At 41.7% G+C, this 21,778-nt stretch overlaps 1 protein-coding gene across 6 annotated transcripts in view; it reads right to left on the reverse strand.

Annotated features, from left to right (window-relative positions):
• LOC109406447 (coronin-1C) overlaps nt 1-18,332 on the reverse strand; it is a 242,486-nt gene extending 224,154 nt beyond the window's left edge. For 2 of the 6 annotated variants that reach the window (XM_062854031.1, XM_062854030.1), the window contains exon 1: nt 17,214-18,332. In XM_062854031.1, coding sequence (XP_062710015.1) covers nt 17,214-17,513 — 300 coding nt within the window. In that variant the 5' untranslated portion in view covers nt 17,514-18,332. The remainder of the gene's footprint in view (nt 1-17,213) is intronic. The other 4 variants (XM_062854041.1, XM_062854040.1, XM_062854034.1 and 1 more) reach the window with 3 other exon arrangements.
• Between the last annotated feature and the right edge of the window lie 3,446 nt (nt 18,333-21,778).

A 21,778-nucleotide genomic window follows, 5' to 3' on the forward strand; every position in this document is an offset into this window, starting at 1 on the left:
ACTCACGAACGGATGAACCGATCATAATGATTTTTGCACGGTTTGATTCGTCTTCATGGCGGCTGTGTTTATATGTATAAAAAGTTACGGAAATTGTTTAAAAAGTATGGAAATTGTGAAAATACTATTTTGTATGACCCGGGAACGTGGCCGGGAAGAAATTCAGTGTGATCGAAATCAAATCAATCTAGAGTGCGTTGCTGCGATGACCTCAACAGCTGTCACACCACCACAGCTTGGCAAGACAAAGTTTGCCAAGACAGCTAGTATTTAATAAACAATATTTAGCACAACAATAAAAAGTTTTGTAGTTGAAACTCCGAGATGAACCAGCCCAGGGCTGAAAATCTCGTAAATAAAAATAATAATAAAAATAGTTGAAACTATTAGAATAACTAGCCACAGAAGTTCAATGTCGCGACTGTTCGTGTGACTAACATCTAGTTTGCCACGCCCTTACAGCGTCATTAGCGGTACCAGAAGTGTCAAATAAAATTTGTTTACCAAAACAAAAGGTCCTCTATAAGGTGGACACATAAAAATAATCAATTAGAACAATTAAAGTTATTAAAATAATTAAATGGGAAAAGTGACTACAGCGCCATTGGAGTTCTAGTGTATTTCTATTTTGAAACTACATCATTCGAGATTTTGTTTACAGCACATTGTTTACAGCATACCGTGTGTATGATCTAATTAGTTTTTCTAATTGAGACTGAACGAGCTTTTCAGTTTCTTATTTTATGAACACTTCGATAATTATGACCTGTTTTATGTTCCTTTTCTAGTATGTATTTAGTTACGTATCTTCTTCTTCTTCTGTATGGCTCTACGTTCTCACTGGAACTTGACCTTGAGTTGTCAAAAATTTTCACCGTGAACTTTTCCAGCTAACATTTGTTATGAATAAACATTTATTTCTTTTTAGGTTTGTGATCATTGTCCACCATCTTCAGCTGTAGAACCAGTTCACACCGAGGAACCGTAATCAGCATTTGTTACAACTGCTCAGTCCCAAAGATCCCTAGCCCACTCAATGTCGGCTTTTTCCGCCGAGGCTTCGTAAGAAGGGAAAACACAATGAATTGCGATTGACGGGTTTTATTAAGAGATTCCCATAGTCTGCCCTATCCCAACTGTATTTTCGGATTACTCATGTATGGTTTTGGTGTGGGGCCCTGATGATGCTGACTAGTACAGGGCTGCCACCTGAACGTCTTAACCTTCATTTGGCCTTCGCGAAGTTGCTTCACGTAGCCTGCCTGGCACGATTTGTTCTTTAGGATCACTATGCGGACCCGTAACACCTTCGCTTCTCAGTCGACCAGGTTCCCTTCCAAAACCTGGAATTTCCCTCAGTTTTCGTCCGGATTGGGGATCGTGTGGGTGTGGATAAATGTTTGAATCCAAATCAGGAGTGTTTCATCACGCCGTCCATATATGACTGCTTCAAGATTTCTCACCAAGGATTGCTCTATAGGGATCTCCCCGGGGGGATGTGCAGGATTTTATTGGAGCATTCTTCGGTGGGAATTCCTGGAGGGTCCCCGGTGTAGATTCCCAAAGGGAGCTCCTGAAGGACATGCGCGTTGGGGGGCCAAATCGCTGTAGTTACGCGCACGCTGAAGGAGTCGAAAATTCTCACTGTTCGATTGCTGTGCGATGAACATTTCCTCCGACAGTTCCTCTCGGAGAATTCTACAGTAGTTCCATCCGAGAGTCCCTTGGCAGGGGTTTTCCCACTACCAATAAACCAAGAAGTCCTCCAACAATTCATTTAGGAGAAAATTCTTCACCGGAGTATCCGTCAGAAATTGCTTCTGGCGAATCTTTTAGCAATTTATTCCGGACAATGTTCCATGAGATCTATTCGAGAATCTGTTGGCGCCATTTCTGTCGGGGAATTTTTCATCGTTTTATTTCCTGAGAAATTCTTTGTCAACTCCTACTCGGGATTTATCGATCGAATTCTTCCGGAGAAATCACAATGGCAATCCTGTTGTTTTCCTACTTAACGACATTCTTTAGCAATCCCTTCTATATTTGTTGTGCTGGTAACAATGGTAACACCATATCAAATATACTATATTAACAATATAGGTCACTCTTACGATTTTTTGGCGACACCTTTTTAGTGAATGTGGCGCCACCAAGCGTCAGAAGAGGTACTACTACACACTAAATGCATGCGCTATCCGAATGACGTTTATTCTGTCAAACTGTCATTGCATGGTGGGGATGCCCATTTCTTCTGAAATAATCGATTAAACATTAATCGATTTTTTTTCAACTACGCAAATTAGAACAAATTTAATTCTCTCTTCTTGAACAATTTCTGGCGTATATTATCGTCGCAGCACCAAATCGAAGTCGCGACTCGCGCGACATGCGAAGTTGCAGATGAGAAGTAAATTTGAATTGATAAACGTGTACCGATGAACGGTATTTTCTCCGGAAATTACACAAGAATTTCCTTGTGGGATCCCTTTAAGAATTGCACCGTGGATTTTTTTTTTCTACAAGATTCCTCCAGAAGCTCTTGGGGGATTCCTACTAGAAATTATTCTGGAATTATTTTAGGAACTCCTTTCGGGATTGCTTAGGGAAAGCGTTCCAGCGTTCCTCCTCCATCCTCCAACATTGTTCTTATCTGGGATTACATATCTCCAAGAAAAACACGCAGTCAATGAAATACTAGATTTGTAGTAATAAGCTGAATTTTTATATAATGAGAAAGTAAATTCTCCGTTGCTGCAATAAAATGGTAACTGCAATAATGGTAACAAAAAAGGAAGGGTTTTATGACTGCTTGTGTGATTTGATGCTGTTTGAGCAAAACTTTGTGTAACTGTGTTGTTGTATTCTCATTTATTGCAACTTCAACAACATAGTTCCCCAAAGTTTTGCTCAAGCAGCATCAAACTAGACTAAGAATCATAATACCCATGAGTTTGCACCGTTTCAATGCAGAAACGGAGAGTTTAGCATCTCACCATACAACAAACCAACTCATTACTACAAATCTAGTCTTCACTTATTCCTTCTGGGAATCCCGGAAAAAAATACTTCTGAAGACATTCCGAATGTAAAGAAATCTCGGAAGGAATCACGAAAATAATTCCTGGAGGATTTCTGATACTTCAAAGAGGGAACTTCTAAAGGAATCCTGGAAAGATCCCTCGAAAAATATTTATTAAATTGTTCATATAAAATCGCGTTGGAGTTTTACAAAGTCATTTCGGAATTTTTTCTGGAATTCCAAAAGAAGTTCCTTGAAAAATCCCAATTCTTCACTCGTGGAAATTCTAAAAGGACGGAGTGAATTCCAGAAGGAACTTTTGGGAGAATACTGGTAGAAATCTCGGTTAAAATTCCCAGAAGGAGGAATTTTTGAAGGAACTTTTGGATAAATCCTTGAAACAACTCCTGGTCATTATTGGAAAATTTTGGAGGAATTCCAGAAGGAACTCCGGGAGGAACTCCGGGAAGTATTCGTAAAAAATGCCTGAGGGAATCGTTGAAGGAGCTCCTGCAGGAATCCAAGAAAGACTCCAAGAAACTCCTATAAGGAAATCCTATAAGGAACCTTTTGACGAATTCTAGAAGAGAATCCTTGAAGATTCCTATAGAAGTAATTCTTAAAGAAACATAAGAAGAAATTGCTGGAGTAATTTCAGTAGGAACTCATGGGGGTCCCTCGAAGGAACTTCTGGAGAAATTTAAGAAAAAAAACTTTAAATCAATCTCTGAAGGCACACCTGGAGGAATTTCAAAAAGAGCTCCTGAATGAATCTCAGAAAAAACAACTCTAGAAGGAAACCAAGGAGAATGACATATCCTTTTCTAATCGGAAAATCCGTATACATATATCCGTTCCTAACCATTGCTAACTGAGTCGCAGGTGCAGTTAGACGCGGTTAACGACGATTAGCTACGGAAAAATGCGGATTTTTCCGGTTAGCAAAAGAAAAGAGAAAACTGAGAAAAAGAGAAACGTTAGAAAATCAGAAGGAATTAAGAAAGAACATCTGAAGGAATGCCTGACTAAATTTATGGAGGATTATCACTCTGCAACAGGCGAATTTGCCAGAATATCTTTACTAACTGAAGTTCACCCAGAAGCCCAGGACTGTATCTATATTTAAAAATAATGAGCTTTGCAAGGATTTCGCGACGATCGTGTAAATGTTCAATCATTGACAGCACAATGTTCATACATCCAACAACAAAACCGATTAGTCCGGAATAAAACAATATGTATTCGAATAAACTCACAGTACACTCCGGAAGAACAACGAAATAATCGAAAATAAATTTGGCGGGTTCTATTCTCAGGTCCGGTCCCGGAACTCATTTTTTGTAAGCACGGAACGATCAAACGTTGAAATTATTAAGTTCGTGCATCGGTCCATTAGCTTGTGCACCCTTGGATCCTTGAATTCAATGTCTTGCACTCTGCCACAAGAAATTTGACGTGCACTTGGTTGGTGATCTTCCGGATTTTTTGTAAGCTATCCAATCCGATGTATGTATGTCAGCGTGGACATTAAGAAAGATGATAATTTAAGCCATTGTCAAAGAAAAATAGCAACCACCAGGGCAACATATAAGTTAATTTTGAGAATGAAAATTTAGAATTTCGAAGTGAAATGATTTCGGTGACGTTACAATGAGGGAGCATTTAAATTCTTCTACAGATGTATTCGTAGATGTCATCTAATGAAATATTATTTTGTTTATATTGTAAATCGATTATTTATTAATCGATTATATGGGAACAAAAAACTTTGACACCCCTAACATCTTTTTACGAGAAATGTCACCTTGCACGGTAAACAAAAATTGATCAAAATACAATTATTGACTTTTTCTGACAACAGGTGGTGCTGTAATCATTCGTAAACGGCGTCTCCATGTCGTTGTATGTGAAAACACGAAGTGACCTATATTGTTAATATAGTATATTTGACCATATGAAAACATTTGACAAATGTGGAGCAGTGAACTGTAATTTTCGGTAACTGTGATGCTGCAAGGGCTGTCGGCAAGATCCGTCAAAATTGAATCACCCCTCACCACAGCGTAAAAAGCTGGATAGGGTTAGATACTGTAGGCAACTCATCGTGTGCCAATTAAGTATAAAATTGATTTTGTTACAGCGGCAAGAGCCAAAAATAGGTACACCTGTCCAAATGGTACAAGACCCTACCATTATTACTTACTTTTTTATTAGTTTGATATTATTTCTAATTTTGCTTTCGGATTGTTATCAATAACTTTAAAATAACAACATTTGTTATTGACATATTTCCCAAATTCATTGTTATTATGTTGTTATCGAACTTACAAAACATGTTATTAAATTGATCTTTCAGAAACATTTTTTTGTTATGATTTTTGTTATTTTGCCGCTTATGACATCCAAGTTTATGTTATGTTAATAACATGAAAAAAACTTAATTCATTACCCAGTTATTTTGTCAAAATAACACATTCTGTTATACTGCTGTTATTCCCTTCTGCTCGGGCAGCGCTGACAAACAAACCTTGGGGCTGTACAAAATTCAATGGCGCACATTCTACTCTCTCATTGCTACAACAAAAAGTACTGCCCCGATTCACATGAAATTTTGTAGGTGAATTTGAAGGAAGTTCCCAAAGAAAGTTCCTGGAGAAAATGCTGGAGTAAGATCCTAGATGAAGTATTTGGATGAAGTTCCTGGAGCAGGAAGTTCGCGGAAGAAGCTTCTGGAGCAAATTCATGAAGTAAGTGCTTGGAGGAAGTTTCCCGGTGCAAGTTGCTGATGAAAATGTTCCAGAACAAGTTTTTTTGAAAAGTGCCTGGAGAAAGTTATCAGAGCAAGCTCGTCTAGGAGGATGTTACTGGATGATTAGTTTTAAGGAACTTCCTAAAGGTAGTATCTGCAGTGTTCTTTCAATAAGCAAGAATGTTTCTGGATGTTCCTGGATAACATTCTTGAAGGAAGCTCTTAAAAAAGTTGCTGGAAAAGCACGCGGAGTAAGATCCTTAAACAAATTCCTAGAGGAAGTTCTAGATGGAATTTCTTAGAGCGTATTTTTTCAAACAAGGTCTTGAGATTTTGGAAGAGGTTCCTTAGAGGTTCTCGGTTTCTGAAGGAAGACTCTGGAAGAAGTTCCACAATAAATTATTATGGTATGTGCTTGGAAGAAGTTCCTGGAGGACGTTCCTGAATGAACTTCCTGAAGACATTCTCTAAAGTAAGCTTCTAGAGCAAGTTTCTTAAGCAAGTTTCTAGTTCAAGTTTTTTGAGGAAGTTCTTGGACAGAGGATGGTCCGAGATGATCTCCTTGAAGGACCTTCATAAGGAGAAAGTCTGGAGTAAGCTTCTAAAGCAAGTTCTGGGAGGAAGTTCCTGAAGCAAATTTTATAAGGAATATCTTGGATAAAACTCCCAGAGGAAGTTCTTGTTGAAGTAGAGTAGTGTCAGCCCCCTGGTCGAATGCGTTAGAGAAGAGAGTTGTCACTCCCCTGGTCAGTATAACGAGAGAATGACAGATGCTTATGAAATGACGAACTAGTATGTGTGAAAGAATCCGACGAAGTATAATTGCTGAAAAACAGATGTTTGTTATTGTATCGTTAGTCCGTACTTATCCGTTTTTTGTAAATAGACGTAGTAATAAGCATAGTCCGTTTAATTTATTTTTTCTTCGTTCTATCACGCGAATCCCGGGACGGGTGTGTTTTGTCCGGTCGATCGAATAACTGCGCTGGGATTCCAACAGTTCTCAGTTCCCGTAGGAAGTTTCTGAGGTGTTCCACGAGGAATTTCTCGAAACAAGGAAGAAGTTCCTAAAAAAGTTGCGCAGCAAGGACAATCTGCAGACCCTTCGCAGAGTGCGGAACTGGAGACACACAGCGATGGACCGAGTAGAATGGAGACGACTCCTATGTACAGCAGAGGTCACTCAGCCAGTAAGTCGGCTCAAGAGGCACATTCACTCAGGCCTTAGTCTGACCGGTAAGGTAAGGTACAAATTATGTGTGGCTACGCATGAAAGAGGGTTATCTATGCATCGATACACATATAAATAATATTTTTGATAAATTGCTAAAATCTATATGTACAACACATGCACACAATATTTGCATTTTTTCAGAAATTCTTGGAGTAAGTGCTTAGAGAAAGTTTCTCGATGCAAGTTTCTGACGGAAGTCTCAGAGGTAAGCTCTAAAATAAATGTTTATGGAAAGTATCAGGACGGAGTTCATAGAGCAAGTTCTTGGATGAAGTTCCAGGAGGTTGTACCTGAATGATTTCTTCGAAGAACTTCTTGCACACAGACTCTGCGATTAGTTCCTCGAGCATATTCCTAGAGCATGTTATTGAAGGAAGTGCTGGGAGAAAGTTTTTAAAGATGATGTTCTCGAAGGAAGCTCATTGGCCATTGGGGAAAAAAACGTGTGGAGTAAGCTCCTGAAGGAAGTTCTTGGAAGAGCTGAAGCATATTTTTAGAGAAGCACATCTTGGAAAACACTTCTGGAAGTGGTTTCCGGCGGAAGCTCCTGTGGATGTTCCTGTACGAAGATCCCCGAGGATGCCCTAGATGAAGATCTTGGAGGAAGTTTATAAAAGTTCCTGCAGGAAAAGCTAGAGTGAGCTCATAGAGCAAGTTTCGGAATACGTTCTTGAAAAAGTTTCTGGAGCTGGTTTTTCAGGAAGAGTTTGGAAAAAGCTTCTGGAGGAAGGTCTTGCAATATGTTTCTGAACTAAGCTCTTGGAAGATGTTCCTGGAAATATTTATGAAGAAAACTCATTGTTTGTACAATGCATGAAATGTATGTCTGTACTAACTGCTCACTGTGAACAATGAATAACCCTCAAAGGATGTGGACAACTTTTTTGCATAGTTTTAGCTACAGCATTTGACCCAGTGGGTGGATTTTCAAAACCAAAATGTTTTTATCAAGGGGATTAGTTGTGTTATCATATGCACATATGGAGATTATGTTATGCTAGAACATTTTGGAGATATAGCTGCAAATGTAGTGTACACCACTTGTTCTTCACTCTATTCCGCGTTTTATTTCTATGTACATGTGATATATTTCAATGGAACTTGCTCAATATTCTTTGTTTGGGTTGGGGCTGTTAGATAAAAATGTCTTATGTCCTTTTACAGCTGTAACATGGATCTCCAGATTATCCAAAACGTCCAGAAGTTTTGAACTTTGTCTACTGAATACAATATAGTTGTGTTTCTGATTTAAATCACTTTAACTTGATGAATTACATTGAAATATACATTTTGAAACATGAAATGATGGTAGTCATGACCTGGTGATGTTCTAGGCAACTTAAAATAGCTCTGGAGTTCTGATTTTAAAGCCTTTACCTGTATTAGTATATTAAACTAATGTATGAATGTAAGAACTGATCTCATTAGATCCATACATGTAAATCACAGTATGAAAGACTAACTGCACATCAATGGCGATACCTTAGGCCATCCAAATCGTTCTGGAGTTAAGGACTTTATATCTACACCTGGGTGCATTTCAAACTTGGTATAGTGCGTTTTGGTAGTCATAGAAGATCAGTTGAATCATATGATACTTGTATACACATCATAGAGGCATTCTGGATCATCCGAACTATTCTGAAGTTGAGAAATATGGTTTGAATTTGAAATGGTATATCAACAGAAGTGCACACACATCAGAGTTTGCCCATTTGATTCATACACATAGTGCAAGCCATGGAAGCCATGGAAGCCAGAGCATCAGAGATATCTGGGTCACCTTTCAGTATTATGTGGTTAAGGCCTACACTCGTAACCAGTGCTGAAAATTTCATTTCGTCATATCTAAATTCAACCACCTACAGCTCATTTTAGAAGCTGAACCTGAGAATATGGTATATGAAAAACTTGTGCGTCACGAAAAAAACGCAATTTTTCGAATATTTAATGTAAATGTCACGGACTACCTTTGAAAAATGCCAAATGATATTCACCGTGAATATCATTGGCATTTTTCGGAGGTAGTCCGTGACATTTACCTTAAATATTCGAAAAATAGTGGTTTTTCCGTGACTTTCTTGCAGAACTGGTCTAGCCGCACAAGTTTTTCATATACCATATTCTCAGGTTCAGCTTCTAAAATGAGCTGCAGGTGGTTGAATTTAGATATGACGAAATGAATTTTTCAGCACTGCTCGTAACAAAGCATCCTGCACGTTCAAAACTTGGTGTAGTGTATTTCAGTAGACATAGATGATAAATTCGACCATATATCATATAACTTACTTCACAACAGTAGGGTCCATCCCGTTGCACGAGCACTCATAAAGGATGTTCTTGAATAAAGTTCATGTACATAGATAACACCTGGAATAAACTTGTAGAGCAGAAGTTGTTCAAGAAAAAAAAATCAGCGAGTCCTCCTGATATTTTTCTTCGGATACATACCAGGATCCATCTAGCATTCCTCACAGGATTTTTCCTATGATTCTAATCTAATCTAATCTAATCTCACACTAACGCAGCCATTACTTGAATGCATCCTGGAAAATAAAGTTTTTTCAAGTCTATCATTTTTCTTGTCCAACGGCCAGGCCAACTGCGCAGCATGTACCGCAGAGAAGATTTCAAGGGATAGAAAGATTTCAGCATAGTCAATATTTGAAAACATTCTGCACCTTGAAATCAAGGGGAAAGATGGAAGCGTGGACCTCCCGTACCAAACGCTTCCAGATAACGATATAGATATTTAAACATGTTCGCATGTATTATTATGGTGATGTATACGGTGGATTGCTAAAAAAATATTGATTAGTGCGCCAGGAATGGTGGTAAGATTCTTCACTGAAAAGAGAATAAAGGATTAAGTAATATATACTGAATAAGGCATAAGTGATACGCTCGTCACAGTTACTATTTTTAAAACATGGTATTATTATACAATAAAATTACCTGAATCCTCCTGAAACAAAAAGGTTTATTAGAAGTTAAAAACAAAACATAAATAAAAACATAACCATTACAAAAATACATCAAATTTTAATCTGGTATGCTATCACTTTAGGCAGTGAAATAGCAAGATTAAAGTTTGATGCGATGTGGTAGATCTTACACCGTAACGCACCATTCTAAGGTGATCTACCCACGTTACGGGAATCAGGATTTTTCCTATGATTCCTCCCGGAACTCTTTAATATTTTTTCTAGAGATTCCTACTAGAACGATTCTTTTGTTGGTTCTACCCGGGATACCTTTAGAGAGTTCACTCTGGATCGATCCTTTCCGGAATCTCTGCAAGTTGTTCAACGACTCTGCGGTTTTCCCAACAGATTCTTCCCATGTTTCTTTCAATGAAAAGTCTCAGGATGCCTTCTAGGATTCCTCACGGGATTCCTTCGGGTATATCGTCCGGGATTCCTTCATGTATTCTTTCAAGGACTCACCACGTGATCCGTATTTTGATTCCTCCTGGCAATTCTTTACCGCTTCTTTCCGTGGTATTCTTTCAGGGATTCCTTTCGGCATTCCTTCAAGGATTTCTCTTAAGATTCTTCAGGGATTTCACTCTGATTTCTTTCGAAGATTTATCCTTGAATTAGTTTATGGGTTTTTCTTGGGTTTTTTAATTAGAGATTACTCTAAAATTCCTTCAGTGATTCTCCCGGAATTTTTCAATAGCATTTCTTCCGGGATTCCTTCATAGATTCTTCTCGGAACTCCTCCCGGGATTTCTTCCCAAACTCCTCCAGAGACTTATCCCGTGATTTATTCAGGAGTTTCTCCTGGGATTTCTTCGAGGAATTTCCAAGAATTTCTCCCAGATTTCCCTCTGGAATATCTCCGAAGTTGATTCTGGATTGCTTTCAGGAATGCCTCTAGGATTCTTTAAGGGATTCCTACATGATCCATTTAGATTCTCCTGGAATCCCTTTCCCCTGATTCCTTCAAAGATTAGTTCTTTTTTTGTTAGGGAGTTGTATCTAATTCGTCCATATATATTCCAGTTTCGTTCCTTTATTTTATCATTGATTCACACGAGATTCCTCTAAGGATTTCACCCGGAATCGCTTCGGAGATTTTTTTTTCAGGATTTCTTCTGGAATGTTTCCTGGGATTCTTTCAGGGATTCGTCCAGTAATTTCTTCCGGAACACCTCCGGAGGTTTTACAGGAATGCCTCCAGGATTATTTCAGGGATTTCTCGTAGGATTCTTTTAATCATTTCTGCTGGGATATGTTAAGAGATTTAGATTTCTCCCAGGATTCTTCTTTGCATTGTTCCTTCAAGCATTTTTGTATTGCTTCTGAAGAGAAACACGTTTTACAAGAGCACTATAACTGGTGGTTTATTAGGTGGAAAAGAAACTGAGTTGCTCCCAGGGACCAGAGCGATATTTATACCCCAACGGTTGCCATGCAGTTGTTATTTATTATGTACATAGCAACCGACATTTGCCTTATGTACTATGATGGAATTCAAATGCATCATACGATTGCTATGATTTCCAACACCCCCTCTCAATTGATTCCTTCTATTCCTAACTTATTCCTTAAAGCTACGAACGTTGGAGCGGGCAGGGACTTCGTGAGGATGTCGGCTTGCTGCTTCTGAGTCGGAACGTATACCAACTTCACCTTACCGTCGGCAACAACATTTCGGATGAAATGGTACTTCACGTCAATGTGTTTGACTCGCCTCGTTTCCTCTCGTTCAGCCATCGCAATCGCTCCTTGGTTGTCCTCATATATTGGTACCGGATACGGCAGGGCATCCGGCTGAAGATCGGCCATCAACCCGGCCAACCATATCGTCTCACTTACGCAGGAACTCATGGCAACGTACTCGGCTTCGGTAGAAGACATTGCCACAGTAGACTGCTTCTTCGATGACCAGGCAACTGTGTTTCCGTGAACCTTCAGCAGAAAGCCAGAGACGCACTTGCGATCGGATTCATCGCTTGCGTAGTCTGCATCGGCGTAGGCAGCGACCATTGGTTCTCTTGGATTTCTTCGGTAGACTAACTCCATGTTTTTCGTTGCTTGCAGATACCGTAGGACTCGCTTGGCATGCTTCCAGTGTTCTTCACCAGCAGCATCTTGAAACCTCGCCAAGTAGCCAACGATGAAACAAAGGTCCGGTCGAGAGCCCATCATGATGTACATGAGACTACCGACCAGCTCGCGGTAGGGATACGGACATCTTCCATCTCCTCGCTTCAGCTGCAGTTTGGGTTCTGCTGGAGTCTTGGCGGGATTGCAGTTTTCCATGCCAAAACGAGCAATAATCTTGTCGATATGCCCCGACTGGGATAGCTTCGTCACTCCTCGATCCAGATCCCGGGTGATCTTAATGCCCAGGAAGTGGTGCAGCTCCTTCATGTCCGTCATTTCAAACTTCCGCATCAGCACATTCTTCACTCGCTCGATTTCGACTTCGTTCCTGGCAGCAATCAGAAGGTCATCCACGTATACTACGATGTACACCGTGTTGTCGCCAGTAATCCGAACATACAGGCAATAGTCGTACTTCGATCGCTTAAATCCCAACGTTGTCAGGAACTCGTTCAGATAGCTGTTCCAGCACCTCGGCGACTGCTTCAGACCATAAAGCGCTCGATGTAGTAGGCACACTTCTCCAGGACGTAGGGTTACCCCCTCTGGACACTGCATGTACACCTTCTCGTTGAGCTTCCCATTCAGAAAAGCGGTCTTGACATCAAGCTGGTGAATCTTCAATCCGTTCGTCGTTGCAAGTGCCAGGAGAGTTCGGATGGTAGCCAGCCGCGCCACCGGCGCAAACGTCTCCTCGTAGTCGATGTGCTTCTTCTGTGCGTAGCCCTTAGCTACCAGCCGCGCCTTGTAGCGCGTAGGACGTCCATCAGCATCGGTCTTCACGTTGAATACCCACTTGCACGGTACGGGCTGTACCTCGGCGGGACATCGAACCACGGTCCATGTGCGGTTTTTCTGCAACGCTGCCAGCTCTTCATCGATCGCTTGCCTCCACTCAGGCTCGTGCGGATGACCATCGACATCGGAATAACGTTCGGGAACCTGTATGGAATTTACAGCAGCAGAAAGCGCTCTATACGGAATAAAATCAGAAAACCAACCTGGTCTCCTGCACTCCCGACCACTAGACCTCGGAACATCATCACGTGGTGCGTTCCTTTCTGATTGTGGCGGGAGTGCGGTTGCGCCTTCCTCGTTGTCGTCCTCTCCAGCAGTGGAATAACCACCGGAGACATGGTCATCGTCCTGAGTATTGTCGTCTTGTCCAGCATCTTCATTTTCCCCCTCTTGCTCAGGGACCGGTGATACTTCCTCCGGAATAACCAGTCGACGATCGATGTCTTCACTTGGTGACTTGAATGGAAATGCTGCCTCATTGCAGCGGACATCACGGGTCACGAACATTTTCCGGGAATCTTGATCCCAGAGGCGATATCCAGCCGGTGCGTACCCGACAAATACACACTTCCGTCCGGTTGGGTCCAGCTTACCTCTCTTCTGTTTCGGTATCCAGGAAAACGCTTGGCATCCGAACACTCTCAGCTTGGTGACATTCGGCTTCTCTCCGTGCCATCGTTCCGCAGGCGTTTGGTTTCCCTTGATTGCTTCAGTCGGACTTCTGTTGGCAACGTAGACAGCATTCAGGACCGCTTCTCCCCAAAGGTACTTTGGTGCACCCGACTCCGTCAGCATTGCTCGCATTTTCTCCACTATGGTGCGGTTAAAGCGTTCCGCCACACCATTATGCTGCGGGGTGTACCCGACCGTTGACTCCACTTGGATTCCTTTTTCCTCGTAGTAGGCCAGTTGCTGATTTGAAAAATACTCACGTCCAAGATCACACCGCAAGCTTGCTATTTTTGTCCCGAATTTAGCCGTTGCCATCGCCTCGTAGACCTTGAAATAATCGAACACCTGATCCTTCCTTTTCAACAGGTAAACGACTCCGAAGTGCGTGTAATCGTCCACAAACGATAGGAAATAGCGGTAACCATCCGCCGTCGTCGGTGTGATTTGTCCACACACGTCCGTGTGCACACGCTCTAATGGCCTTCGAGTCTGCGGTCTCGTTCCGTTGAATGGCAGCCTCACCATGTTGCTTTCCGCGCATGTGTCACAAAACTTTGCGTCACCATGGATACCATCCAGTCCTGTCACCATCTTGGCATTCTTCAATTTGAGCACATTCTTGAAGCTGAGATGCGCATACCGCTTGTGCCACAGCCCCAGGTCCGGAGTGCTATCCGCCGCCAACGCCGTTCCATTGGGTAGCCGGTTCATCGGTAGGTAAAAAAGATTACCTTTCGCTCTCGCCACACCGATAGTATCGCCATCCTTCGTCAGAACGGCACAATCCGGCTTGAATTCGACGTGCACACCCGCTTTCAGTAGCCGCGCCAACGACAGCAGGTTATACTTCAGCTGCTTGACAAGTAACACGTGGCTGAATGACAACGTGTATCGGTGCTCTCCAACGAGTGACTTGCCTTTCACGGTTCCTTCCTTGGATGCTATCAGAACCTCACCATCCTTCGCGCTGTCGATGTGAAGTGGTTCCCGTAGCACATGGATCTCCTGGAAATATCCTTCGTCGCTGACCATGTGGCAACTTGCACCCGAGTCCAGCACCCACTCGATTTCGTCCTGCTCGAGGGACACCGTCGCTCCGGAAACAAGGGCCACTTCTTTGTCGATCGGGAGTCTCGCTACCTGCGCCCGATCCGGATGATTTTTCACCTTGGGACAGGCAAACTTCTTATGCCCCACTTCTCCGCAATGGTAGCATTTTCCTGGGAATTTCGTTGCCTTCCCACGCCGATTTCCGGATTTGGCCGCCAACACCACTCCATTCGAACCGCTCGCTGCACTCGTACCGGAATCTCGTCCAGAACGCTTTTGCTCCTCCGCTAGAAGGCGTGCTTTGACGGTCCCGAGGTTTAATTGTTGATCGTCCAAATTTTCCATCGCAGTGGTAACCACATCGTAACTAGGTGGCAACGAAATAAACAACTGGCTCACCATGTCGAGCTCCGTCACCGTGGCACCGGCATCCCTCAGCTGTCGTCCCAGCTCATCGAACCGACGGAAATGGTCCGCCAGCGGTGTTCCTTCCTCCATTCGCAGCAACGCCATCGACCGCCGGATGTACGTCTGGGCAGCAAAACCTTTTTTCGCAAAGGTATTTGCCAACGACGTCCACATCGCTTTCGCGGTTTGCTTGTCGCGAATATACTCCAGGTGGCTGTCCGCAATGTACGCCACCAGCAGCGCTTTCGCCTTCTCGTCCTTCTCCAGAAATGCCACCTTCGCTGCGCCTTCCTCCGGGGGGTCGTTCGTGATGGCTTCCTTCACTCCGTGCGCCGAAAGCTGAGTCTCCACTCGAAACTTCCACGTGTCGTAGCCTTCGCCGGCAAACTGCACGATTCCTGCCTTCTTCGCACTGGACATCCTGGTTTCTGGAACGGGCTTGAGATTTTTCACTTTTTGCTCTTAGGTTGGCGTGACTGGGCCAATAACCTGAAGAGAAACACGTTTTACAAGAGCACTATAACTGGTGGTTTATTAGGTGGAAAAGAAACTGAGTTGCTCCCAGGGACCAGAGCGATATTTATACCCCAACGGTTGCCATGCAGTTGTTATTTATTATGTACATAGCAACCGACATTTGCCTTATGTACTATGATGGAATTCAAATGCATCATACGATTGCTATGATTTCCAACAGCTTCCTCCCTGTTTTTTCAAGTTGTTCTTCAGGAATTTTTCTAGTTCAGACTCTAGTTTTTTTTTAATTTTTCTAGGATTCTTTCAAGGACTCCTCACAGGATTCTTTCAGATGTTTCCTTTGAGAGGTTTTCTTTGAACCCTTAAGGGACTCAAGGTTGGTTGGACCCAGGGTTGGTTCCTCCTGGGATTCTGAAATCGATCTTTTCTGGGATTCTCCTGGTATTCATTCAGGGTTTCATCCAGGACCCCTTCAAATATTTATCCGGGATTTATTCATTGATTCCACCCGTGAATCCTTCAGGGATTTTTCCTGAGATTCTTCCAGGATTCTTCCAGGGACTCATCCTTAGATAACTGTAGGAGTTTCTTCTCACGTTACCGAGATTGCTCCAGAGTTCTTAAGGATTCTCTCAGAATCCTTTGCATCCTTTGGATTCCTTCAGGGATTTTCCCGGGATTTCTGCAGGAATGGCTCCCAGAACACCTCCTCCAGAGATTTTTTCGGAATTCTTTTAGGAAGCGCCTCCAGGACCTTTCAGGGATGTCTCACTGGATTTATTGATTTGTTTAGGGTTTTTTCTGGAGATTTTTAGATGGATTCCTTCCGAGATTCCTTTATTGATTCCTCCCGGAATTTTACCCAAGTATTCCTTCACGGACTTGTTTAGTTTTTTTTTTCAGAGATTCGTCCCAAGATTTCTTCAGTAATTATTCTTTTGAAAATTACTTTAGGACACTTTCAGAGACTACTCTGGACAGAGTAAATTAACATCAATCAGTGGTAAACTACACAAAGTGTATTATTCTGAAACCATTAATAATTTTCAAATTTTCTCAAGACTTTAGAGATTTTTTTTTACTTTGAATAATCCGAGATTTGCTAAGAAGGTACCTATATCTTTTTGAATCTTTTTTTTTTTTTTTTAATTTCTTTGTATTTGTGAATTTTAACTTATTGCTAATTCTTCACACACTTTTTGAATCTCTTTAAAAGATCATGCTGGAATGATATTAAATTTTTCACGGAATATTCAATTTAATGCACTTGTAAAATTATTCTAATTTATTAAAGAAATATCGAAATCGAAAAAAAAATCGAACGAACGAAAAAACATCATGCAATCTGCATCAAAGTGTTTGCCCGTCATTAGTTACATTTCCCCATTTATATTCGCCATTCTCCGACCCAGCCAGACAGTGAGTAAACATCACATTACATTCACGCTTACATGCATCTTCCGACTCGACATCCCCATTCATCCAGAACCAACAACCAGGCCAACACTGAGTAGGCATCCCACCCTCCTCGGTCCCGTTAGACCCCATGTCATGGCCCCATGCCTCCCATGTGTGTAGAGCAGGGAGCATCGGAGCAAAAAGTTCAACCAACGGAGACGTACTGTGTATGTACAACTGGGAAAGAAACCATCAGAACTGTACAAAGAGAGTTCCCCCCCATCTTTCTCTTACCTTCTTCTGTGGCTTGGCGCAGCCTCGCGAATCAATCAGACTATTGTTGTTTCCAGTCGGAGTTGTTGCGACCGTTGTCGTGATTGATGTAGCCATCGTCATCGTTGTTCCTCCACCGCCGCCACCACCGTCTTCCTTGTGGCCACCACCCAGTTCTGGCTGTTTTTCCAGCTGCTGCTTCAACAACAGCGATAGCTTCGGCTCTTCGTCTTTAACACCACCACCTACGACGACGGGCACTGTTTTTCCTCCCACCTGCAGAAGCAGGTTCGCGGATCTGGACTCGTCTAGCTCTAGCATTATGTATAACTATCGGACAATGTTTTGACTGGGTGGGCGCCTTGTTCTCGTGGATTCTTTCGCGTTTCCCCACACTCGATAGGTATATAGCGTGATTACAATGGGGAAATGGGCAACGGACAAACACAAGGAAGAAAGAAAGTTCAAGGGCAAAGTTTGCTCAGAATAAGCTTTAGTCAGTATAGTATTATGCGATAAGGATCGATTTACTCCCGAAAACCTGATAAAACTAATTATTCTTACTTTTTAAGATTGCTTTTGCAATGCGAACTTTGATAGGACCGACGAAACCCAAGAATAGTTATTGCAACCTGCTTCAAAAGCACTTTCCTACTATGGTCAAAGCTATGACCAGAAGTTTTTCAAATATTAAAACAGTAAAAAACTGCTTTATATTAATAATCAACAATCAAACTTTGATTACTTCACACCGATGTAACGTTGTGGTAGCTCCAACCAGCCGGATAGGATTTTTTGCTTATCGTTTCGTTTTACAATTTGCTTTTAGATAGCAATTTTCAAGCTACCAAGTGTAAAGCTCGCCTTTGAACAGCGGATGGACCTCGCGCAAGCAAAAACAAACGCCGAACAACCGACGATTGCACAAAATCCTACTGTTGAACTGCTGCTTCACTGCACTAACCACGACGACGATGAAGACACCGACCGAACCGGGTGAGGCGGTAAGTAGTTGTTGGTAGATATTGCGACGCGGGGATCTTCACCGAAAAAAAAACGGATTCACAAAAAATACACAACACACGCAGTAGGAAACAACACGCAAACGCGTCTGAACGGACTAACGGATCTCAAGAGACTGAATCAACACACAACAAAAGCGCGCAGTGGAAGATGCGATGATGCTCTTTTTGTTGCTTTCTCATTCACGCTCGCAAGGAATCTTCACGCGGTGAGCAAGGCGGAAGAGACCGGTTGCGGAGCGGCTGACAGCGCAAGCAAGCGGTAATCTGTTTTGTTTTGATTATGTCGTTCGCTGCAATGCGAAGATGATTCGAAAGAAAAGATGAAATCAATGTGCACGCTAAAAAATATCGTAGTCATTTTTGTCAATAGAGCTTGCTGACGTTTATTCACCTCTCTCTTTCAAACATGCAGGCGGGATAGGATTTGTTTTCATCGGGAAAGGTTTCCCGATGAAAACAAATCCTATCCCGCCTGCATGTTTGAAAGAGAGAGGTGAATAAACGTCAGCAAGCTCTATTCGTTGTACTTAAACTTAAATCCGCCTCTAGTCTCATCTCATCGATGCACATCACGGCATCTCACTCGCGAACAGAGTGGCCAGATGAACGATTTTAATCTCACGAAAGAACTCCTAGTGTGTATAGCTGTGTGAATACAGTACGGTTTACAGTTGTTCTACTATGAAGAACAATAAATCACTGGTCATACATACGTTATTCGTTTTTCTTCCAAATGTATGGTTAAACTGTTCTCCAACCATTTGCTATGCAGTGAATTGCCCGAAAAACTGGATAGTATTTATATTGACCATATTCTATACTGTATTGCGAAAAATTTGTTCGGGAAAATGAGCGATTTTTTATGGTAACCTATCTTAACCGCCTATTCCACATACTGTAAATTGGCGGGTTATCATTTGTCAAACTGGCAAATATGTACATGGAATGGTTAGCTTACTGTTAGCTTTCATAGTCTGAGTAATGGTTAAATGCCAATTACTAATGGTTATCTACAGTATGTGAAACGTTTACAGTTTGTGATTATGCGGGTTTTCTACGCATAATCAGACTTTCACGAGGCACGAAGTTGAAATCGCCCGAAAATCGTACTTAACTGTCATTTCCGACAGCTTTTCGCCTTCCATTCCTGATCAAGGCGAAAACAGCGGGTGAAATATGTCATACAATCAAGCGAATAGGAGGCAATCAGTGAAGTACTAGATTGAAAGTAGTGAGCTGGATTTTTGTATGGTGAGATGTTCAATTCTCCATTTCTGCAATGAAATGGTGCAAACAGCGTGGGTTATATGATTTCTTGACTAATTTGATGCTGTTTGAGCAAAAGTTTGGGTAACTGTGTTGTTGAACTTGCATTAAATAAATAATACAACAACAAAGTTACCCAAAGCTTTGCTCAAACAGCATCAAATTAGTCAAGAAATCATATAACCCACGCTGTTTGCACCATTTCATTGCAGAAATGGAGAATTGAACATCTCACCATACAAAAATCCAGCTCACTACTTTCAATCTAGTACTTCACTGATTGCCTCCTATTGCTAAAGAGCGGCAACAGAGAGCGACAGCGGAATCGATAACAAAATCGAAGCAAGACCAACACGGAGAAAAAAAATAAAAATACGCCTATCATATTATGATATTCTGGTCAGACCGGACCATCTGTTTTTCAATGATTTTGGGGAAATGTCCTGCAAGCACTTGGGATATCAAATCGTGCGCATTATTTTCTGAAAAATTGTGGTTCTTTTATGTAATGACCCATCTGCATCAAAGAAACGTCTAAAAGTTCAGCATTATCGAATTCTTTCGCTTATCTTTACCTGTGTTAAAAATCGCGTAGTCCACTTTGACTTGACGCCGACCATTTGTGCACTGACTTTTATATAATCCATTTTTTTTTAGATTATATAACGCATAATACTATGTGTCCGGGACATGGATTTTTGCAATGGGGGCAAACAAATGTTTTCCATTAGTGCGACTCATACTTTTGATGAGGCATCATACAGCAGCGACTCATACAATTTAGAGCACATACTATTCATGCGCTAATTTGCCTGCGTATCGGGTATTGGTTGCATATACTTTGGATGTGGTTTGGCACATGGATATTTGCCATTAAGTATGAGGCAATTTTCCAGAGTGTGGACGAAGCATAACAGATGCTTGAAATAACCCAAATTGAGGATCAGATTAGAGCAAGAAATATGCATGATTCAATCACAGACAAACAGACGTAACACTTGCGAAATTTCCATCGACCACGCTTTTAACGATCATTTTAAATTTTCATAGTTGTGACTTTCACAACCAGAGGCGCGTGCATCGTTTTTCTATGCGTTTGACGTTTCACACTAGCGCCTTCTGTTGACGATATTGCACAACTCAGTGATTTGTGTAACTTTTCCACCAGGTTATGGCAGTATGAACTGGGCGATGGATTTCCATGAAAATCGCTCAAGGTGTTACGTCTGTTTGTCTATGATTCAATCATATTTTTAAAAGACACTACACCATCTTCAACCAGAGGTTGTACAGACTGAACAAGCACTAACATATGACAACGGACAACACACATAACACCCAGTGGCCCAGTGGAGAATTTTCCGTTTGACGAAAAGTTTTCCCCGACTAGAGCGGGAATCGAACCCACACTCCGAGGCTTACGAAACGCCTAGATGACTGACGCCTCTAACCGCACAGCCACGAAGCCCACAACATCATGCTTACATCAACAATATTTATTGTTGATTGTTTGACAACTCATTTATTTCTATGGCAGATCCAAGCATGCTTGCTTATGCTTAACCTAAAATCCTGCCTAAAATTCATTTAAATGAGATTATGTTGTTTTTCTAGAATAATCAAGCAGACAGCAATAAGGAGGCTCGGTCAACACGGGTTCAACAAGACTTCAAGTAATGACATATATGCTTTGAACAAACATTTAATGGTTGGTGTTCAATGATGTTCATTTAAACAAAACATATGCTTGACTTGGACATCAAAACATAGTGAATTAACAGTTTTAAGGAATTATGCCAAGAATATCCTATAGCCTTGAGAGAACTATGAAAAAGATTATATATCAGTCAGGCAACATTTCTGTCCGTGAAATTTATTGCATTGAAGTCTAATGGGGAGTACGCAGATCGCATGAAATTTCTTGGCCTATCTCGGTGCGTGGAAAATTCCAAGGGGTTGGAAACTCTGACACACTTGAATGTGTTGCAGTGTGCTGCTCGGGTGTTTTTGGGTGTTTTTGGGTGTTTCTCGGTGCTTTGATATTTTTGACAATTAGTATGATAGACGTCACTTTTTTCCAAATTACTGGCAACACTTGAATTGTTTTTCATCGTTGTTTTGTTTTGACGTGGATTTGCGATCATCGCCGGTGGCCACTGGTAGGCAATTGGGGACTACGAAGGTGATGATTTTGTTTGCGGTTTTCTGTGAGAAAGTGAAGGAGGGAAGATTTTTTGCTTTTTTTTCACTCATACTCCCATAAGAAACCCCGTAGGAAGAAAGAGTGTTTCCCGG

This window comes from Aedes albopictus, chromosome 2 (genome assembly GCF_035046485.1).
Source record: "Aedes albopictus strain Foshan chromosome 2, AalbF5, whole genome shotgun sequence".
In the NCBI taxonomy this organism is placed as follows: Eukaryota; Metazoa; Arthropoda; class Insecta; order Diptera; family Culicidae; genus Aedes; species Aedes albopictus.